Genomic DNA, 18,377 nt, shown 5'->3' on the forward strand with positions numbered 1-18,377 from the left:
GACACACTGAGCATATATTAAAACAACATCAATCAGATGAAAAGCTTTCCAGCTCCCCAGCTCTGGAGCAGCCCCTGGTTGATCCTGACATGGCTCCCCAGCAGAGTGGCTCACGCTGCTCTTCTGTCCTGAGGATGTGCCAACTGAGCTTCCCACAGAAGTGTCTTCAGCCTTCCTCGGACTCTGCTCCCCCAGTCCTGGTCCTATCTTGGTATCTGGATGTGTCCCCACCCCACCCACCTTCCCTGAGGAAAGGAAAGGTCCCCCTTCCCTTATCTGTAAATCGGAAGGAACGCAGGGAACATCTGTACATAGACACTGTCTGTGCTACTGTGGAAGCTATATGCTCAAGACAAGTCATGGTCCAGTCCTTGATCGTTCCTGAAGGTGGCAGGTAGCCTAGCATTGGGCAGTGCTGATAACTATCACAAAAACCAAATGTGATCCACTGGCTATCCTGACTGATATGGTTTAACCCCAAATGCATTTTCTGCTTATGAAAGCAGTGCATGCTCATTGTAAAAATATAGACATCCCAAAAATGTGGAACAGAGAAAAATGAAAATCTCATGTACTTCTACCCCTAGACAGCACCAGAGTTGTTTGCTATTCTTCTTCGGTATTTCTCCATGTACATACTCACAGATGGATGGATAGATGGGCAGACAGATGGATAGACAGGTATTGTTCTATTTTTTAAAAAGATTTCATTTATTTATTTGAGAGAGAGAGAGAGAGAGAGAGCGAGCGAGCATGCACAAGCAGAGGGGGAGCAGCAGAGGGAGAGGGAGAAGCAGGCTCTCTGCTGAGCAGGAAGCCTGATGCAAGGCTCGATTCCAGGACCCCGGGATCATGATCTAAGTAGATGGCAGACGCTTAACCAACTGAGCCAGCCAGGTGCCCCACAGGTATTGTTTTAAAAAAACAAAAATGCAGGGGTACTGGGACTCTTGGTTTTGACTCCGGTCATGATCTCCCAGGAGATGGAGCCCCATGAGAGCAGGGAGTCTGCATCCCATCTCCCTCTGCCCTCCCCGGTCCCACCTCTGCCTCTGAAATCAATCAATCTTAAAAAAAAAACAAATGCAACTACAGACTATAGACTCTTTTGAGACCTGCCTTTTTCACTCCACAGGGCTGAGGCAGTTTTCAAGTTATTGCTTGGTGCCTCCTCTGGAGATCACTGCTCTAAAGATTAAGAAACTTGTAAATACGAAATCACCCCTGGCCCCAGCTTCCTGTGCCCCGGGGAAGGCTGCTCTCTGAAGTCTGGCCTTCTTTTAGCGAGGCAGGCTCTGAGGGAAGGCTCAGCTACTAGGAGGAGGGGATGGATCTGCCTGGAAAGTGGCCTCTCCCACAGCTCAGAAGCTTTTCTGAAAAGCAAAAGGTGCTGAGGGAGTAGTGGCTGGGCTGGCTGGGCTTGCTGGGCTTGCTCCCTCAGCGGTCCAGTCCTTCACTGCATTAGGGTCATCACAGGGGCTACATGGAGGCTGGATAGAAGGGGAGGCTTTCCACCACTGAGCTTCAACGGGGGTGCACTGGCGAGGCAGTGTCCGCCCACTCGGGTGACTCAGGCTCCACTATGTCGGCTAAGTGTGGAGGTGCTAGACTTGAGTTGGGGAGGATTCCAGGAAAGGGCTCTTCTGCTGGACACGGGGTCTGGGGCTGGTTAACAAAAAATCAGTAAGGCCAGCCAGCAGCTCTTGGGCATTGCTAGGCTCCAGGTGCTTGTTCTTGGGGTGCGCCTGCAGTTAGCATTTTAATTTTCTCCTAACCCATTAGCCCCAGTTTGCAGAAACATAAAGTAACTCATCCCAGGTCACATTTCAACCTCTCCTCCAGATATTTGACTTTCCTCCCCCAACTCCCAAACCTGGGTTTGAACCCCAGCCAGATTCCCCGAGAGAAGTGGGCCACTCGGGGTACCCAGCTTTCTCCAGTGTGGCTTCCCTAACCCTGAAGTACCTATTCTCAGAGCAGATACTCAGCAAATCCCTGCTTCTGACCTGCTTCTGGTCCATCTCCTCTTGTGTCGTGGGCCCCCCACCCTGTGATCGGCCCCCTGAGGAGGTCTTCCCTGCCCAAGTACAGCAGGGCTATGAGGATGCCCTGACAGAGTGCTGTGATTGGCAGACGTGCCGCATGATGAAGATCATTTCTCAAGCACCCCCTGGATGCTCAGCCCTCCACTTGGACATGAAAAGGATACTCTTTGAAAAGTAAAAGCACTCAATCGATGGAATTCTTTCTGTTAGGGAGGTACAAGAGCCATGAGACTTAATTCTTGGATTCTGAAGGCTTTTCTGGAAACAAAACTGAAAGCTAACATTACAGCAGGAATTGAAAGGGAAAATAAGAGAAGGTGAATGTAGCCTGGACACATGACTTACAGCAAAGTCACTGAGACACAGTGACACGAGAACAGCTTGCAGTCCCTTGCTCAACCCACGCTCACTGGGCACCTGCCATGGGGCAACTACTGTGTGACTTCGGGGAATACTAGTGCCTCCCCCTAACAAGCTTACACATGAGAGCGGGGGTGGAGGGAGAGAGACAAATAAATAAGTGAGATTATTTCATATTGCTAGGAAGGCACTTAAGATCAGAGCGAAGGATGAGAAGGGAAGAGCCCGGGGGGAAGCTATCAGGAAATCATGAGTACAAGGCCCAGAAGTAGGAAAGATGTAACACATCCAAGGAACACGGAAGGGTCAATGTGCCAGGACAGGGGAGTGAAAGAAGAACATAGTAGAGGTGAGGCCGGAACCAGGTTAGGCAGGGCCTCAGAGACCTCTGGAAGAGAGTGGATTTACTCTACGTGAAAGAGGAAGCCAGGGGAAGCATTTCGAGAATGAGTGTGCATGTTTTGTTGATTTTGTATCCCTGGGAACTTGCTGAACTCGTTGATGGGTTCTAGGAGGGTTTGCTTTTTGTTTTTTTTATAGATTCCTTGGAGTCTCCTATGCAGACAATCATTTTGTGTGCAAGTAGGGGCAGTTAAAAAAAAAGATTTTATTTATTTATTTGAGAGAGAGAGAGAGAAAGAGAGTGCGAGCAGGGGAAGGGGCAGAGGAAGAGGGAGAAGCAGACTCCCCGCTGAGTAGGGAGCCTCACCTGGGACTCGATTCTAGGACCCTGAGACCATGACCCGAGCTGAAGGCAGATGCTTAACCGACTAAGCCACCCAGATGCCCCAAATAGGGGCAGTTTTATTTTTCTTCATTTCCAATCTATATGCCTTCCTTTCTTTTCTTGTCCTGCTGCAATAGTTAAAACTTTCCGGATGAGGGCAAATATCATGACCTTGTTCTCAAATTTACAGGGAAAAGATTTCATCATTAAGTCTGATGTTAGCTATAGGATTTTTTTTTAAGATTTTTAATTTATTTATTCATGAGAGAGAGAGAGAGAGAGAGAGAGAGAGAGAGAGGCAGAGACAGGCAGAGGGAGAAGCAGGCTCCATGCAGGAAGCCCGATGTCAGACTTGATCCCAGGATTCCAGGATCACACTGGGCTGAAGGTGGCGCTAAACCGCTGAGCCACCAGGGCTGCCCAGCTATACGATTTTTATAGATATTCTTTACCAATTTACAGCACTTCTCTTGTATTCCTAGTCAACAGATAGGATCGTATGATTCTTCTTCTTTAACCTTTAATATGATAGAAAACATCGATTTTTCAAGCGCTTTGCAAATGTTGAGCCAAACTCGCACATCTGGAAAAATTAGCAAATCCCACTTGGTCATGGCGTAGAATTCTTTTTATCCTTTGCTGTATTTGATCAGTGACAATTTTTGTCTTACTTAGTTTATGAGAGACATTGGCCTATAGTTTTCTTCTCGTATCATCTTTATCTAAATTTGAAATCAAAGCACTACTGGCTGTATATCACAGGTTGGAAAGCAAGCTCTTCTCTTCACTTTTTGGGAAAAATCTATATAAAATAGATGTTAATTTTTGTTTAAATGTTTGATAGAATTCTCCAGTGAAATCATCTGGGCCTAGAGAATTTTTTTTTTTAAACTTTTATTTACTTATGATAGTCACACAGAGAGAGAGAGAGAGGCAGAGACACAGGCAGAGGGAGAAGCAGGCTCCATGCACCGGGAGCCCGACGTGGGATTCGATCCCGGGTCTCCAGGATCGCGCCCTGGGCCAAAGGCAGGCACCAAACTGCTGCGCCACCCAGGGATCCCGGCCTAGAGAATTTATGTGAAGTTAATGAGTGCAACTTGTTTACAATAGACTTGGTAAGTTTTGAGTGGGAACCAAACCACGGAACAGCAGCCTTTAGGCCCCCCTCATGAGGGGAGGGCAAAGAGCACAGGTTTCTTGGGATCAAATCCACCATACCTGTCCAAGTCCTAGTCCCGTCTAGCTCCAACACTTTCTGTGACCCCACCCTGGGTGCCTGAGCTTATCTCTGTTGTCTCTACTTCAGAGGAAGAACAGAAGTATGGCAAGAGCCAAGCCACCTGATGGGCTGGTGTGCTAAGCTTCCAACAACCCACAGCAGCAGCCACGGCTAGCCCTACTTCTCACCCCTGGGGCCATGGTACACTCTTATACATGTGGTGTCACAACAATGCCCAGGCCTCCCCAGCCTCTCTCTTGAGACACAGAGGGCTGTGGTCTTCTGGTGCCAGGGGGCTGCGTCAGTGGGGGCTGGCCCCATGTGTTTCTTTCTGCTCTCTTATGCCACAGTTCAGTCGAACAACCTAGGCTCCCAGGATGGACAGGGGCTCTGGGAGGAGACCTTGTTCCATCCGGCTCCCACGGCTGTCCACAGCCTGAGAACAGCCCATCATGACATTCCCTTATTTATTAACCCTACTGAAGTGTGGTTTCCGGTGTCTGTTTAATGGACCTCTCCTTCCCCAAGTTCTTATTATTATTTCCGCATCATCCTCATCTTGGGCAACTGCCAGGTCTGACTCAGAGGCCTTGGCTTGACCTCAGCGGACAGAGGAAGCCTGCTGATTCCATGAAAGCACAGATGAGGCCGGTCTGCAGTAATTATGTAGCCAGGCAGCGAGGGAATGTGCCAGCTCCAAAAATACCTGCCCGCTGAGGATCCACCAGCATCTCGGCCGTGACCCTGCATCAATGAGCAATCATGTTGCTGCCTGCAAGGGGCCCCCCACAGGGCAGCCAGTCATTGGGGTGAGGCAAATAGGTGTCCTTCCCTTGGCCCATGCTGAGCACAAAGACGGCTGCCGTCCACAGCAGACAGAGGGCCGAAGAGACAAAAGTGAAGTTTCCAAAAGCCACATCTACATGGACACAGGAAAGGTCGAGAAAACTCTAACTGGGTCTAGTCTAGAAGTAATTAAAGCAAAGTGCTAACCGTCTGCCTCATGAAAAGAACAAGGTGACTCTCATTGTATGCCACTTGCTAAAATATATTGCTCAGTGGGAGAGACAAGTTACAGAGCAGGGCACACACTCTACAAAGGGGCCTGGCTGTGGACCTGCTGTCCTGACCCCTTCTTTCTCGCTCTGGGGCCCTGGGAAAGTTCCAGATCCCCGTTCTGCCTCAGGTTCCTCATCTGAAACGTGACGAGAACACTACTGACCTCGCAGGGTTGCACAGATTTAAATGATTTTATACTGGCAAAGTGCTCTATCAGCGCTGGCCCATTGTGATATAGGGCCTATAGGTACATTTAGGTTCACGTTGGCACAGATTACCTCTAGGACTGGGAAGTAGCTGCCTCTGGGTGGAAGAAATGGCTATCTGGGGACAGGGATCAGAGGGAGACTTATTTTTCCCTATGTCCCTCTCTGACCCTTGGAATATTGTACTGTGTGCATCCATTGCCCACTCAAAACATATAACAGGAACCTCGAATGAAGCCTTAGAGTCTTGTAACGACTAGAGGAATGTATGGGAAGAGGGTAAGAAGGGCAGAGTGGGGACGGACACTTCTAAATCTCAGAGCCAGGTTGTACAGGGATGAACTCAGTCAATCTTCCAAGGAGCTCTAGGAGGTAGAGCCTTCACCTTTATTATCCCACAACACCAAGGGGGAAACTGAGGCACGGAGCAGCTCAACAACCTGCCCATTCTTACAGAGCTAACAAGTGGCAAAGAGCGGTCAGGGTGCCAACCAGAAACAGATGGCACACTCAAATTAGGATAACCATGGAGGGTTTATTTGCAATGAGCTGTTTACAAAGGTATAGGGAGCTGTGGGGGTACCTCAAGAGATCGTGTAGGAGCCCTAGGTTCAGAGCAGGGAGCTGTCACCACCCACAGGAACCCTGGGATGAGAGAGTCGTGTGGAGGCTGCCTAGAGGGAGGTGACCTCGGGACGAGGGGCACAGCCCTCGAGGTGGACCTCATGGGGAGGTGGCCAAGGGGGTATATTCACTGTGTCTCTTCTCTCTCTTCTCTAATCCCTATTGGCCGCATCCAGCCACAGCCAGGGGGCTAGAGTAGGATCAAGGGAAACATAAGGCAGCACGCCCCAGAACTGGTGTCTGTACCTTGCACAACAAACAGCCCAGCCTCCCATCTTGCAGGTCCTGGTACAGCCTGACCACAAGGCGGGCTGCTCCTCACCGTGCTGGGTCCCAGGCTCAGGGTAACATCAGGGCTTGATGACCTCCTAGGATAGACCAACAGCCTTAAAATGCTGGCCTTGGTGCTTCTACCTCTGCAATTCCATCCTACGGATGCTAAAACCCATAACACTTGGGATTCCTTTAATTCTCTGCTCGGGAGGGCTGACCTACTGCCCATAAGCGTGCACACAGAGGTCACTAAGAGCTTGGCATTTGGCCCACTGAGCTCGGCTCCCTAGAGGACAGGCATCCTTGAAGCCCAATGGCAAAAACTGATGCAAAAGGCCACAATCTGATCACTAACACGGTATCAGGTAGGAGCTCTTGATCGTCAGCAGCTGTGAATGACTCAGGAGAGACAGACCCTCCTGGCCCACACTGTTCCAGGGGTGGGCTGTGCAGAGGGAGCAGAGGATGTGCACCCAACAGAGTAGACATGCCTGATCCTAGACTAAAACCAAGACGCTAGCACGCAATTGACCACTGCAAGGCTTCAGTTCTGCCCTGCTTTCCCAGCACACCTCCAGATGCCCTCTTCTCTCTCTCTTCATCTATCAGCTAAAGTGCCATCAGCTAAAAAAAAAAAAAAAAAAAGGTAAGCCAGCGGGTCCGGGACAAAGCAGGAAGCAGAAGGAGACACACCCACCTCCGCCTTGTCTACCGCTGCTTTTGGGTCACTTGCCCGGGCTCCCTCCTGGTGGACTCTCTGAGGACCACTCATTCGCTCGGGCCAGTTGCTGACGTCACACCATATCCCCCTGCTTTCTAACAGTCTTGTAATGTTTTTATTTTTGTCTATTTCCCAAGCACACCCCCATCTTCCTGAAAGATGCCATGGCAGTTTCCCCTTTCTGACCCTTCTAGGCCGTTCTCCCTGGAGGTTCCTGACTCCCCAGTATTTTGGGCTGCATGATGTCCAATGCCCCAATTTCCTATATTGAAGCCCTAGCCCCCAGAACCTCACAGGGGTGGCTGCGTTTGGAGGTGAGGTCTTTAAAGAGGTGCTCAAGTTCAAGTGAGGCTGTCAGGGTGGCCCTAATCCAATCTGACCAGGGTCCTCCCAAGAAGAGGAAGTGAAGACATACAGAGACTGTGGGAACACACGTGCACGGGATGGCCACTCGAGGACACTGCGAGAAAGTGGCCACCCCCAAGCTGGAGAGAGAGGCCTGAGGAGAAACCAAGCCTGCTTCCACCCTGATGTCTGACTCCCAGGCTCTGGGACTATGGGCGACGAATGCCTGTTGTTGAGCTCCCTGGTACCCCTGGGTTGTGGTACTGTATTTGGCAGCCCTAGCGAACTGGTACACGCACCCACCCAGGGCAGACTCGACTTCCACATGCCCACCAGACTTTGAGCGAACAACTGCTGTGTCGCCCCTCCCGTGCGTTAAGGTGGGTGTCTGCTTGGACACCTGCCTCCCCTGAGAGACTGGAGACTCCTCAGAGACTGTGTCTAGGTCCTTGTTGTCCTACCTACCCTAAAGAGCCAGGACTAGGAGGGTTAACGGAGATGACACATGTCAGGCCCTCTGAGTGAAGCTTTGAGGGCTAAGTGCCCCACAAATTCGGACCCTCAGGTTATTACTCATCTGTCCGTGCCCACAGCAGGGCCACAACAGGTGCTCCTGCGGAGCTGCTGAATTGAGTTGAAAGGCAGGCTGTGAGTGACTGAATAGACATGCAGACAATGGCCAGGCCAAATATAAAAACAGAACTCCGGCTCACAACCTGCAGCACCTTGCCCGGGGAACCAACCCATCAGCGGTGGGGACCGGCCAGGAAGCCAATCTGCTCTAGGCCACGCTTGCAGGGACCAGCCATCTCCACTGACAGTCCAGGAAGCCAAATGATGCTCCCGTAACAATCAGCCCAGGTAGCCAGGCCTTGATTGTCAACTGACAGTTTCTCTAATTTTTCTTCCAACTTCCAACTGTGGGTCACCTGGAAAAAGCTAAAATGCACCCTAACCAATCCCATAGGATACCTGCTGGGAGCTGGCCGGCATCAAGCTCCCCTTCCACCAAAGGCCTCCGATCTGGGGCACAGGCTTCCCTTTTATCCCCCACCTCTGCCTGCCTTTGAGTCTCTGCCAAATGCCTGTGACAGCTGCTGGCTCCTCCGCTAGAGCCAGTTCTGAATAAACAGCCTCTGCTTCTCATCTGCATGGTCTTTGTTGACTTCCACAGGTGTGTCTCACACACCTGGGGCCTGGCAGGCCCAAGACACAATCAATAAAAAGGGTTCAATGACTGGTATCAGGAGGAAGTGTGGAGATAGGGACATAGGAGAAGAGAGGACAGGAGAGCCAGAGTCAGACAATGAAATCCACACCACAGGACACACCTGCCCTATGGACAGATCCCATTTGTGCCACAGGCTTTCTCAGGTTTTGTTTTTTTGTCTATAAAATAGGTGAAGGGTATAAAGGGATGGAATAATTTAAAGATGACCCAACTCTGCGGGGGCCATAAGCCCAGTAGAAGATAGTCCCCAGGGCACCCCCAGGACACAATGAGGCAGGTGGGAAGTAGGCAGAGGGCTTTCTCCCCAGCATCAAGGCAGTCCACCTCCTCGGCAAGAAGCAAGAAGAGGAAGCTGGCAAGCCAGCAAAGCCTATTTAAGCTTCTCCTTCGCACATAAAAGGAGAGAGTTTTTCTATTTGAAAGAGAAACCATAAATAAAGGCTGGGGCCCAGAGCCATCTCTTTGGGAGCCAGGTGCAGCTCTCAGCACTAGCGCCTCCCCGCCCCTAGTCACCAGCTCTTGGATCTGCTGCCGCCATCACCACATCTGCAAAGTCTAATTACCACGCACAGCACAGCTTTCCTTTTGTAATCCAGGCCAGTGCGGGGGAGTCAGGAGATGCCAGCTGCACGGAGGGAGTTCAAATTGCATCCTTCAATGGACTTCTGACCGGAAGGGTATTATGATAAAGACGTTTCCATAGCTAAGGCACACATGCCTGGGGGCTCCGGGCACATTTCTCTGGCATGTGTCACTGTGTCCCCTGGAGAAGGCCTCTTTATTCATCCCCCAAGGCAATGCCAAATGTCAAGTCCTTTGAAAGTCTTTGCTTCTGTGCCCACCCGCTGCCCAGGCCACTCGCAGGGAGCATGAAGCTTTCTTCCCAGCGGTCTCAGCATGTTGTCTACACCGGCATCATGGGACTTGGGGTTATTAACAACTCTGTTCTGCAACCCTGGGCTCCTTTAGGGAGAGACCTGGTCTACTGGTCTCTGTTCCCCAGCCTCTAAACACGGGTCTGGATTACAGCAGGGGCTCAAGGGAAAGCTAAATGAAGGGAACACAAATGAACGCTCTGCTTACCCAAAGGCAGCTCATTACCTGACTGCCCTTCCTAGGGGTCTGAGCTAACCCCCCACCACTATCCATTTTCCATCTTTCTGCCCTCCTCTGGGAAGCAAATATTTCTAGAGGGCCCTTGAGCTGACGCGAGTGGCCTGGAAAGGCAGCTCTGGCCTGCACGGTGGACGATGTAGGCGTGCTGCTCTGAGATGCCTGACGAGCCTCCTCTCCCCAACATTCCTTGTCCATCCATGAAAGGACATGACAGAGACAGCTCTAATATATTATGGGAGATTGATGGCCCATGGGCTAAATCTACTGTGCAAGTGTGTTTTATTAGGTTCCATGTTATATAAAAATTGGTAAGATCCACATAACCCCCACCCCCCATCTAGTTTCTATCGAATAAAGCAGAACACTCTCAGGGCTCCTCTGGCAGAAGCTGAGCATGGCACGTTCTAGTTTGCCACAGTCCCCACCACTCTCATGCCCAGACGCTCATCACTGACATGCTAATCTCTTAGGTATTTGCATGTATAACCCCTAGGCCATGGCCTCGACCTCGGCACTTCAGGATGAATAGAACAGGCTTTCCAAGACATGCGCAAGGCCCAGGCCCATACTTAGACATTCTGACTCAACGGTCATGGGGTAGAGCCAAGGCAACTATGTTTGTAGAAAAGTTCCTCACATGATTCTAATTTCTGCCAGGGCTGAGAGCTGTGGTCCACAGGGCCTGCTGGCCATGAGGCCCCATCTCATCTGTGCAGAGCAGCAGCCACCAGAAAAGGAAGAATGGGTAAAGTTAACCTGGTCAAAAGTGTCCACGGGGCTTCCAGGAGCCAAGTGTTGCCCAGGATCCTCCACCTCCCAGAGGTTTAGGCACAGACGCAGTGAGTCCTGAGCGCATCTCAGAAACAACTACACAGATCAATCCATCCTCCTTGGCCCCTGTGCTTGCAGCTAGTCGGTGGCCTTTGCAGGCCCTGCCTGTAACTTGCACCTGAGCACTATACAAGCTGTTTCTTGTCCCTGGGCAGCTGCGTTTGTCAATTCATGCCTCCCTCGCCCCTCTGGGCTCTGCCTGAGGCCCTTGCCTCCTCTAGGAGGCCTCAGATCGGCTGGCCGAGTGAGGTCTGCTGGCTCATGTCTCTCCTGCTCCATCAGCATTTCATTTACTGGTTTCTCCAAGCAGGCCCTGAGACCCGTTCCATGCCTCTACCAAAGAGAATTCCAGAAGACAGGAATCACCTCCCCCATGCCCCCTGTGCCCTCCCCAATTCTCCTACCCTATGGCTCACTGAGCGGCAGTGGATTCTCGTGGAAGGATAGAGGGGCTGCTCTATGGAGCCGGGAGTGGGCACCGCAGCAGCCACCGCATCCTGCTTGCCCATCTGGAGGGGCCGTTTCAAGAGAATCCACAATGCCCACCTGCTGGCCTCCTGCCCATCTCCCTGCCAAGCACCCTTGTCCACTTGCTGTGTGTGTGCCCAGTATAGGATACACCAACATCCATCACTCCTGAACCAAGCCAGCAGCACAGGAAACCAGTGTTAGGGTGGCAGGGTAGGAAAGGGGCTTGCTCACGTCTACTGAGCAGTAACTATTTGGGATGCCTGGGTGGCTCAGCGGTTGAGCGTCTGCCTTCAGTTCAGGGCATGATCCCGGGGCCCTGGGATCCAGTTCCACATTGGGCTCCCTGCGGGGAGCCTGCTTCTCCCTCTGCCTGTGTCTCTGCCTGTCTCTCTCTCTGTCTGTCATGAACAAATAAATAAAATCTTTTTTTTAAAAAAGGTAACTACTTGTGGGGCTCAGGACCCCACACGATTTGCTGCTCTCTTCTAAACAAGACAATCACTCCTGGACCCACACCCTTGCCACGATGGATCTAATTCACAGCCAGCTAGAGGTAGGAGCATCACTTAGAGACTTCCCGGCTGTAGGGAGCACACAGGTCCAGCCATGAAGTCTCCCTCAGGAATGATTTCCTGAGTGTCGCCAACCAGATGCTGGCCCCGGCGGACACTATGTAGACCGGGCTGGGGCCTGAAGGACCAGGACTGGCCATGCCCTCCCGGCCTGCGCTGGTCGGGGCCTACCTCGGAGCTGACAAAATGTGGTCATAAACTTGCTGGTGAGGGACTTGAGCTCGTTGTTGGCCAGCGTGATGAGGTGGATCTGGTCAGTGACGTTCCGCAAGACCTTGTAGATGCCAATGGGGAAGGAAACCAGCTTGCACTCGGCCAGGTCTGCAACCAAAGAACAGAGAGCAGAGTTAGCCACAGTCACTTAGGGACTTACCCCAAACCACACAGCCCCCGACCCGGCTCTCTTCTCCACCCCTTTCTCTCTCACCCGTCTCCCCTGTGCCAGGCTCGAAACCCTGCCCTCCCTCTCCTGAGAGCCGTCATCACCATGGGTCACACTTGCCCCTCTCTCGTGCCCTGAACCTTTGGGTTTAGTGCAGCACCTCACTAGTAGCACAGCCTGTGAGCTGACGTGCAGAGGGAGCTGCTCTGCAGGCACAGGACTGACCGGCACTCACGGCAGCGTCCTGGGGCTCCTGCAGTAATTGCCCTCTGCAACAGCCAAAGGCTCAACGGTGAAGCCGTCTTAACACTGCTTTTTAAAAATTATTTATTTATTTATTTATTTTTTTTAACGCTGCTTTTTAACAGTTGACTCTGAAAACAGGCGATTCACATAGACTTTGTGGTCTGACCTCCTTCCCAGCCCTGTCACTTAAAGGCAAGCCTGTGCAAGAGGCAGCCGGGAGGCCGCCGTGGAGCACAGTCTGGCAGTTTCCCAAATGGTTAAGCCTGTTGTTACCACATGACCCAGCAATTTCACCCCTAGGTATACACCAGAGAAAACTGTCAACACGTGTCCACGCAGAAACACATCACACAGGACAATAGCTCCAAAGTGCAAACGACCCAGATGTCTATCCACAGACTGAGTGGAGAAGCAAAATGTGGTATCATTCATAAAAAAGGATGTTATTTGGCCATAAAAAGAAGCTAAGTACCAATACATGCTACAATGTGGATAAACCTTGAAAACAAGATGCTCAGTGATGGAAGTGACCCACAAACAACCACATATTTTATGAGATCATTTATATGAAATGTCCAGGCAAATGTATAGACACAGAAAGTAGAGTAGTGGTTGCCTAGAGCCAGGGGGGCTGGGGGTTGGCAACTAACAGGTGAGGCTCTAAAACCTGATTGTGATGATAGCTGCACAACTCTGGGAATCTACAAAAACCACTGAATTGTACACTTCAAGTGAACTGTATGATATTTGAATTCTATTTCTTTTTTATTTTATTTATTTTTATTTTTTAAAGGTTTTATTTATTTATTCATGATAGAGAGAGAGACAGAGAGACAGAGACACAGGCAGAGGACAAAGCAGGCTCCCCATGGGGAGCTGATGTGGGACTTGGTCCCAGGACCCTGGGATCACGACCTGAGCCAAAGGCAAATGCTCAACCACTGAACCACCTGGGTACTTGTTAATTCTATTCCAATAAAGCAATTTTTTTTCTGTACATATGGTAGCAGGGAGGCACTGAAAGCCTGGAAGCTCAGAAATTAGGCTCTCCAGCTGCTCTAAGACATTTAAATTCGCTGAGCCTCAGTTTCCTTATCTGCAAAACAGGGGTATTATTATCTACCTGAGCAGAGCTGTCATGGAAATTAAATATGAAAAGTACTAAATGTGCTAACAAAGTATCTGGCAGGTGCACAGGGGGGATGTTGTTTCTCTCTGTCTACTCCACTTTACCCTTCCCTTCCCACTCTACCCAAATTCTCTCTATGCCTCAAAGCAGCTCCCATTCCACCTGGTTGAAAATCTGCCTGGATCATCCCCGTTATTGGTGGTCACCCTCCAATCCCTGAACCCCAGGAGCACTAACCAATCAAACAACACTATCCCATCTCTCTACAAACTTTTCTTTTCCCCAAAGAGGTCGGACTCCCCTAAGTCCCTAAGCCTTTAAAGATTGCTCCAAAATAAATATGCAAAATTCAATTAATGTTCCTACATGCCAGTAATAATACATCATTTTTAAAGATCCAATTCTGAAAAGCAACAATAATGCAAAGTCCATCAAAATAATCATAATTGAAGCCCTTCTTTATCTGCCTCATAGAATTCCTACTCTTGCTCTAAGACCAGCTCAAATGTCACCTCCTCTAAAAGCCTCCTCTGACTGCTCTAAGTAGTTAGGTGCTCTGATTTCTGAGTCTCATACAGTACGAATGAGACTTCATCCAGCACTGTATTAACCTCTTTTTGTGTCTGGTTTCCCACTGGACTGGGAACACCTCCAGAGCACAGGGTCAGCAGAGCTCCAGCAGGCTCAGAGGGCAAGGCAGGGGTATGGAACCTCACAGAGCAGGTCTGAGAAAAGAAAGGGGACAGGTGGGGCTAGTACAGATGACTGAGGATCCACGGGTCTTGTGCAGAGCAACCTGTTAAGAAGTGTCTTTGGGCGCCTGGGTGGCTCTGTCCATTAAGCATCTGGCTCTTGATTTCAGCTTGGATCATGGTCTCGGGGTTGTGGGGCTGGGCTCTACATCAGGCTGTGTGCTCAGTGGGGAGTCCACTTGAGATTCTCTCCCTCCCTCTCCCCCTCTCCCCACTCACACATGTTCTCTCTCCCTCCCACCCTTCTCATATAAGTAAATACATCTTAAGAAAAAAAAGTATCTTTACTGCTTCCCCTGGTCCAGGGCTGTGCTAGGTGACTCTAGCCCTGCCACCGTCCCATGTCAGGCACTGGTTCTGTCAGCCAGTAGGGCTAGCAGAAGACAGCACGAGGTCCTGCCACGGAGGAATGACTCCAGAAGTCAGTCTTTTAGTAAAGGGAGATCAAGGATCTGGAAATGGACTAGCTAGCCCTGTAGGCTCAAAGTTTGGGGCAGGCTGGGGATTCTAGAAAAACAAACATGGGGTGCTGGGTGGCTCAGTTTGTTAAGCATCTGCCTTCAGCTAGGTCATGATCCTGGAGTCCTGGGATGGAGGCCCACATCGGGCTCCCTGCTCAGCAAGAAGCCTGCTTTCCCTCTCTCTCTGCTGTTTCCCCTGCTTGTGCTCCCTTGCTCTGTCAAATAAATAAATAAGATCTGAAAGAAAGAAAGAAAGAAAGAAAGAAAGAAAGAAAGAAAGAAAGAGAGAAAGAGAGAAAGAGAGAAAGAGAGAAAGAGAGAAAGAGAGAAAGAGAGAAAGAGAGAAAGAGAGAAAGAGAGAAAGAGAGAAAGAGAGAAAGAGAGAAAGAGAAAGAGAGAAAGAGAGAAAGAGAGAAAGAGAGAAAGAAAGAAGAAAAGAGCAAATGCTTCCAATTAGTCTCCTAGTGCTTTGTGCCAGATGGGCTAGGGCTAGAAAGGAATCTTTGTTGTGGTTGTAAATCATAATGGTCCTTTTGGGTAAAATTGGCAGATCTCATTCAAGGTAGAAGCAACATCAAGGAAAACATCAGAAGCTTTCCCTTTAAAGCAAAGAGCAAAATAAGGGTGCCTTCCATCACCAGTATCCCTGAATATGGTCTGGGAGGTTCTGGCCAAAGAAACAGAAAACGTAAACACTAGAAACAGACAGAATGATGATTAAGTGCACATGAAATGCCTGCATAACCTTGAAAAACCAAAGTAGTCATCTGACAAACTATGCAAATCAAAAAGGTCTCAGCAATGTGGCTAATCAAAATGCATACACAAAATTCAGTAATATTCCCAATGTCAGCAATAATATATAATTTTTAAAGATCCTATTTCAAACAGCAACAATAATATAAAACATATAATCAGAATGGAAATTGTGTCTGACCAATATTAAGTAGAAAAGTTCACAAAGCTGTCTTTGGAAGTAGAGAGTATTATGCTAAGCGATTTAAGTCAGAGAAAGACAAATATACGATTTTACTCATGTGTGGAATTTAAGAAGCAAGACAGAGGAGCATAGGGGAAGGAAGGGAAAAATAAAACAAGGCAAAATCAGAGAGAGGGACAAACCTTAAGAGATTCTTAATCATAGGAAACAAATTGAGAGTCACTGGAGGTGTGGAGGTGGGGGGACAGGGTAACTAGGTGATGTAATGAGCACTGGGTGTTATATGCAACTGGAGAATCACTAGACTCTACCCCTGAAACTAATAATACACTATATGTTAACTAAATTAAATTTCAAAAATATTTTTAAAATTAAGGAATGCAAAAAAAAATAGATTTGTAAGTGAAGATATAGAACCTGCTCATTCATGATAAGTCAAAAGACTAAAATGATAGTGATTTTTTTCAGAAATTGGTTTATAGATTGTTTAATGTAATTCCTTACTTTTCATTCAGAAAGTTCTTTTTAACTTTAAAATCCAAAACTGGGCAGCCCCGGTGGCGCAGCGGTTTAGTGCCGCCTGCAGCCCAGGGCGTGATCCTGGGGAGCCTGGATCAAGTCCCACATCGGGCTCTCTGTATGATGCCTGCTTCTCCCTCTGCCTGTGTCTCTGCCTCTCTCTCTCTCTGACTCTATGAATAAATAAATAAAATCTTTAAAAAAAAATCCAAAACTATTTTTTTTTTAAATCTACAATAGTCACACACAGAGAGACAGAGAGGCAGAGACTCAGGCAGAGGGAGAAGCAGGCTCCATGCACCGGGAGCCTGACACGGGACTCGATCCCGGGACTCCAGGATCGCGCCCTGGGCCAAAGGCAGGCGCCAAACCGCTGTGCCACCCAGGGATCCCCCAAAACTATTTTTGAAATGGTTTTAAATTTCAGCTAGGGGATTACGTAAGCAAGGCTCCCTCAAAAGAGCAGAAGATAGGGTGATAACCAATATTCTAAGACTATAATAATTAGGGATCCCTGGGTGGCTCAGTGGTTTAGTGTCTGCCTTCGGCCCAGGGTGTGATCCTGGGGTCCCGGGATTGAGTTCCACATGGGGCTCCCTGCATGGAGCCTGCTCCTCCTCTGCCTGTGTCTCTGCCTGTGTCTCTGCCTGCCCCCTCTGTGTCTCTCATGAATGAATAAATAAAATCTTAAAAAAAAAAAAAACTACAATAATTAAAACAGAGGACAACAGGAAAAATAGATTATAGAAAGAAAACAGTCTAGGAAATGTAGTTGATAAAGAACATATCATAATTTAATGAATGCCCAAAGAGGTCTCACAAATAAATTGGGGAAGGGAAGGATTAATAACTGATATCAGAATAGCCAATTAATTCTGGGAAAATAAGAGAGACTCTTAATTAACCTAAGAATCAAAGTAAACTTGGGACACTTGGGTGGCTCTGTCAGTTAAGTGTCCAACTCTTGATTTCGGTTCAGGCCATGATCTCAGGGTCGTTGAGACAGAGCCCCCACGTTCAGCTCCAGGCAGGGCAGGGGAACCTGCTTCAAGATTCTCTCTCTCCCTTTCCCTCTGCCCCTCCCCTTTCCTCTCTTAAAAAAAAAAGAAAAAAAAGAAAGTAAACTCTAGAGAGAATTACACTTGAAATATTTTTGAAATCAAACAACAAAAAAATCAGAAGCAGGGGCACCTGGGTGGCTCAGTTGGTTAAGTGTCTGCCATCGGCTTGGGTTGTGATCCCGGAGTCATGGGATCGAGCCCTGTGTCGGGCTCCCTGCTCAGTGGGGAGCCTTCTTCTTCCCGATCCTCTGCTGCTCCCCCTGCTTGTGCTCTCTCTTCTTTTCACTCACCCTCTCTCTCTCAAATAAATAAAATCTTTAAAAAAATCAGAAGTAAACAGAATTCAATATTTATACAACCTCTTAAGTGAAGATGACTTTCTAAACCTAGGAGCAATAAAAGAATCACAAAGAACAGATCAACAAACCTACCATATAAACCATATAGAACACCTGGATGTTTAAAAAAAAATAGGGCTATAGATTGTGAAAAGGGTCTATAAATAGGATGATAAGTTATCTTTAGGGGAGCCTGACTAACTTAGTTGGTGGAGCACGCAACTCTTCTTGATCATCACAGGGTCATGAGTTCGAGACCATGTTGGGTATAAAGATTACTTAACTAAAAAACTTTAAAAAAAATTATCTTTGGGGTGCCTGGATGGCTCAGTTGGTTAAGCCTCTGATTCTTGAGTTTGGCTCAGGTTGTGATCTCAGAGTCATGAGATCAAGCCCCCACTGGGTTCTGTGTTCAGTATGGAGTCCGCTTAAGATTCTCTCTCCCTCTCCCTCTGCCCCTCCTGCTCATGCTCACTCTTTCTCTTACATAAATAAGATCTTTTTAAAAAGCTATCCTTATTTATTTAGCAGTCTCAATATAATTCAAATAAAAAAATTAAGACCACCAGTGGAGAGACGAGAAAAGAAGATAAAGATGTTCACAAGGGGGAAAACTAGTAAACAAATAAACATGGTTCCTGAAATGTACTGCCAAACTGCTTTCCAGAGAATTTATGTCACTTACCATACATTTTGCCCAGTAAGTAACAGGATCATTAAAAAAAAAGATCTTTGCTAATATGATC

General features: G+C 48.6%; 1 protein-coding gene across 2 annotated transcripts in view; it reads right to left on the reverse strand.

Annotated features, from left to right (window-relative positions):
- LRRC20 (leucine rich repeat containing 20) overlaps nt 1-18,377 on the reverse strand; it is an 84,954-nt gene that overhangs the window by 35,971 nt on the left and 30,606 nt on the right. For both annotated transcript variants that reach the window (XM_038534211.1, XM_038534212.1), the window contains one exon: nt 11,975-12,124. In XM_038534211.1, coding sequence (XP_038390139.1) covers nt 11,975-12,124 — 150 coding nt within the window. The remainder of the gene's footprint in view (nt 1-11,974; nt 12,125-18,377) is intronic.

The sequence above is a fragment of the Canis lupus genome, chromosome 4 (assembly GCF_011100685.1).
Source record: "Canis lupus familiaris isolate Mischka breed German Shepherd chromosome 4, alternate assembly UU_Cfam_GSD_1.0, whole genome shotgun sequence".
NCBI lineage: Eukaryota > Metazoa > Chordata > Mammalia > Carnivora > Canidae > Canis > Canis lupus.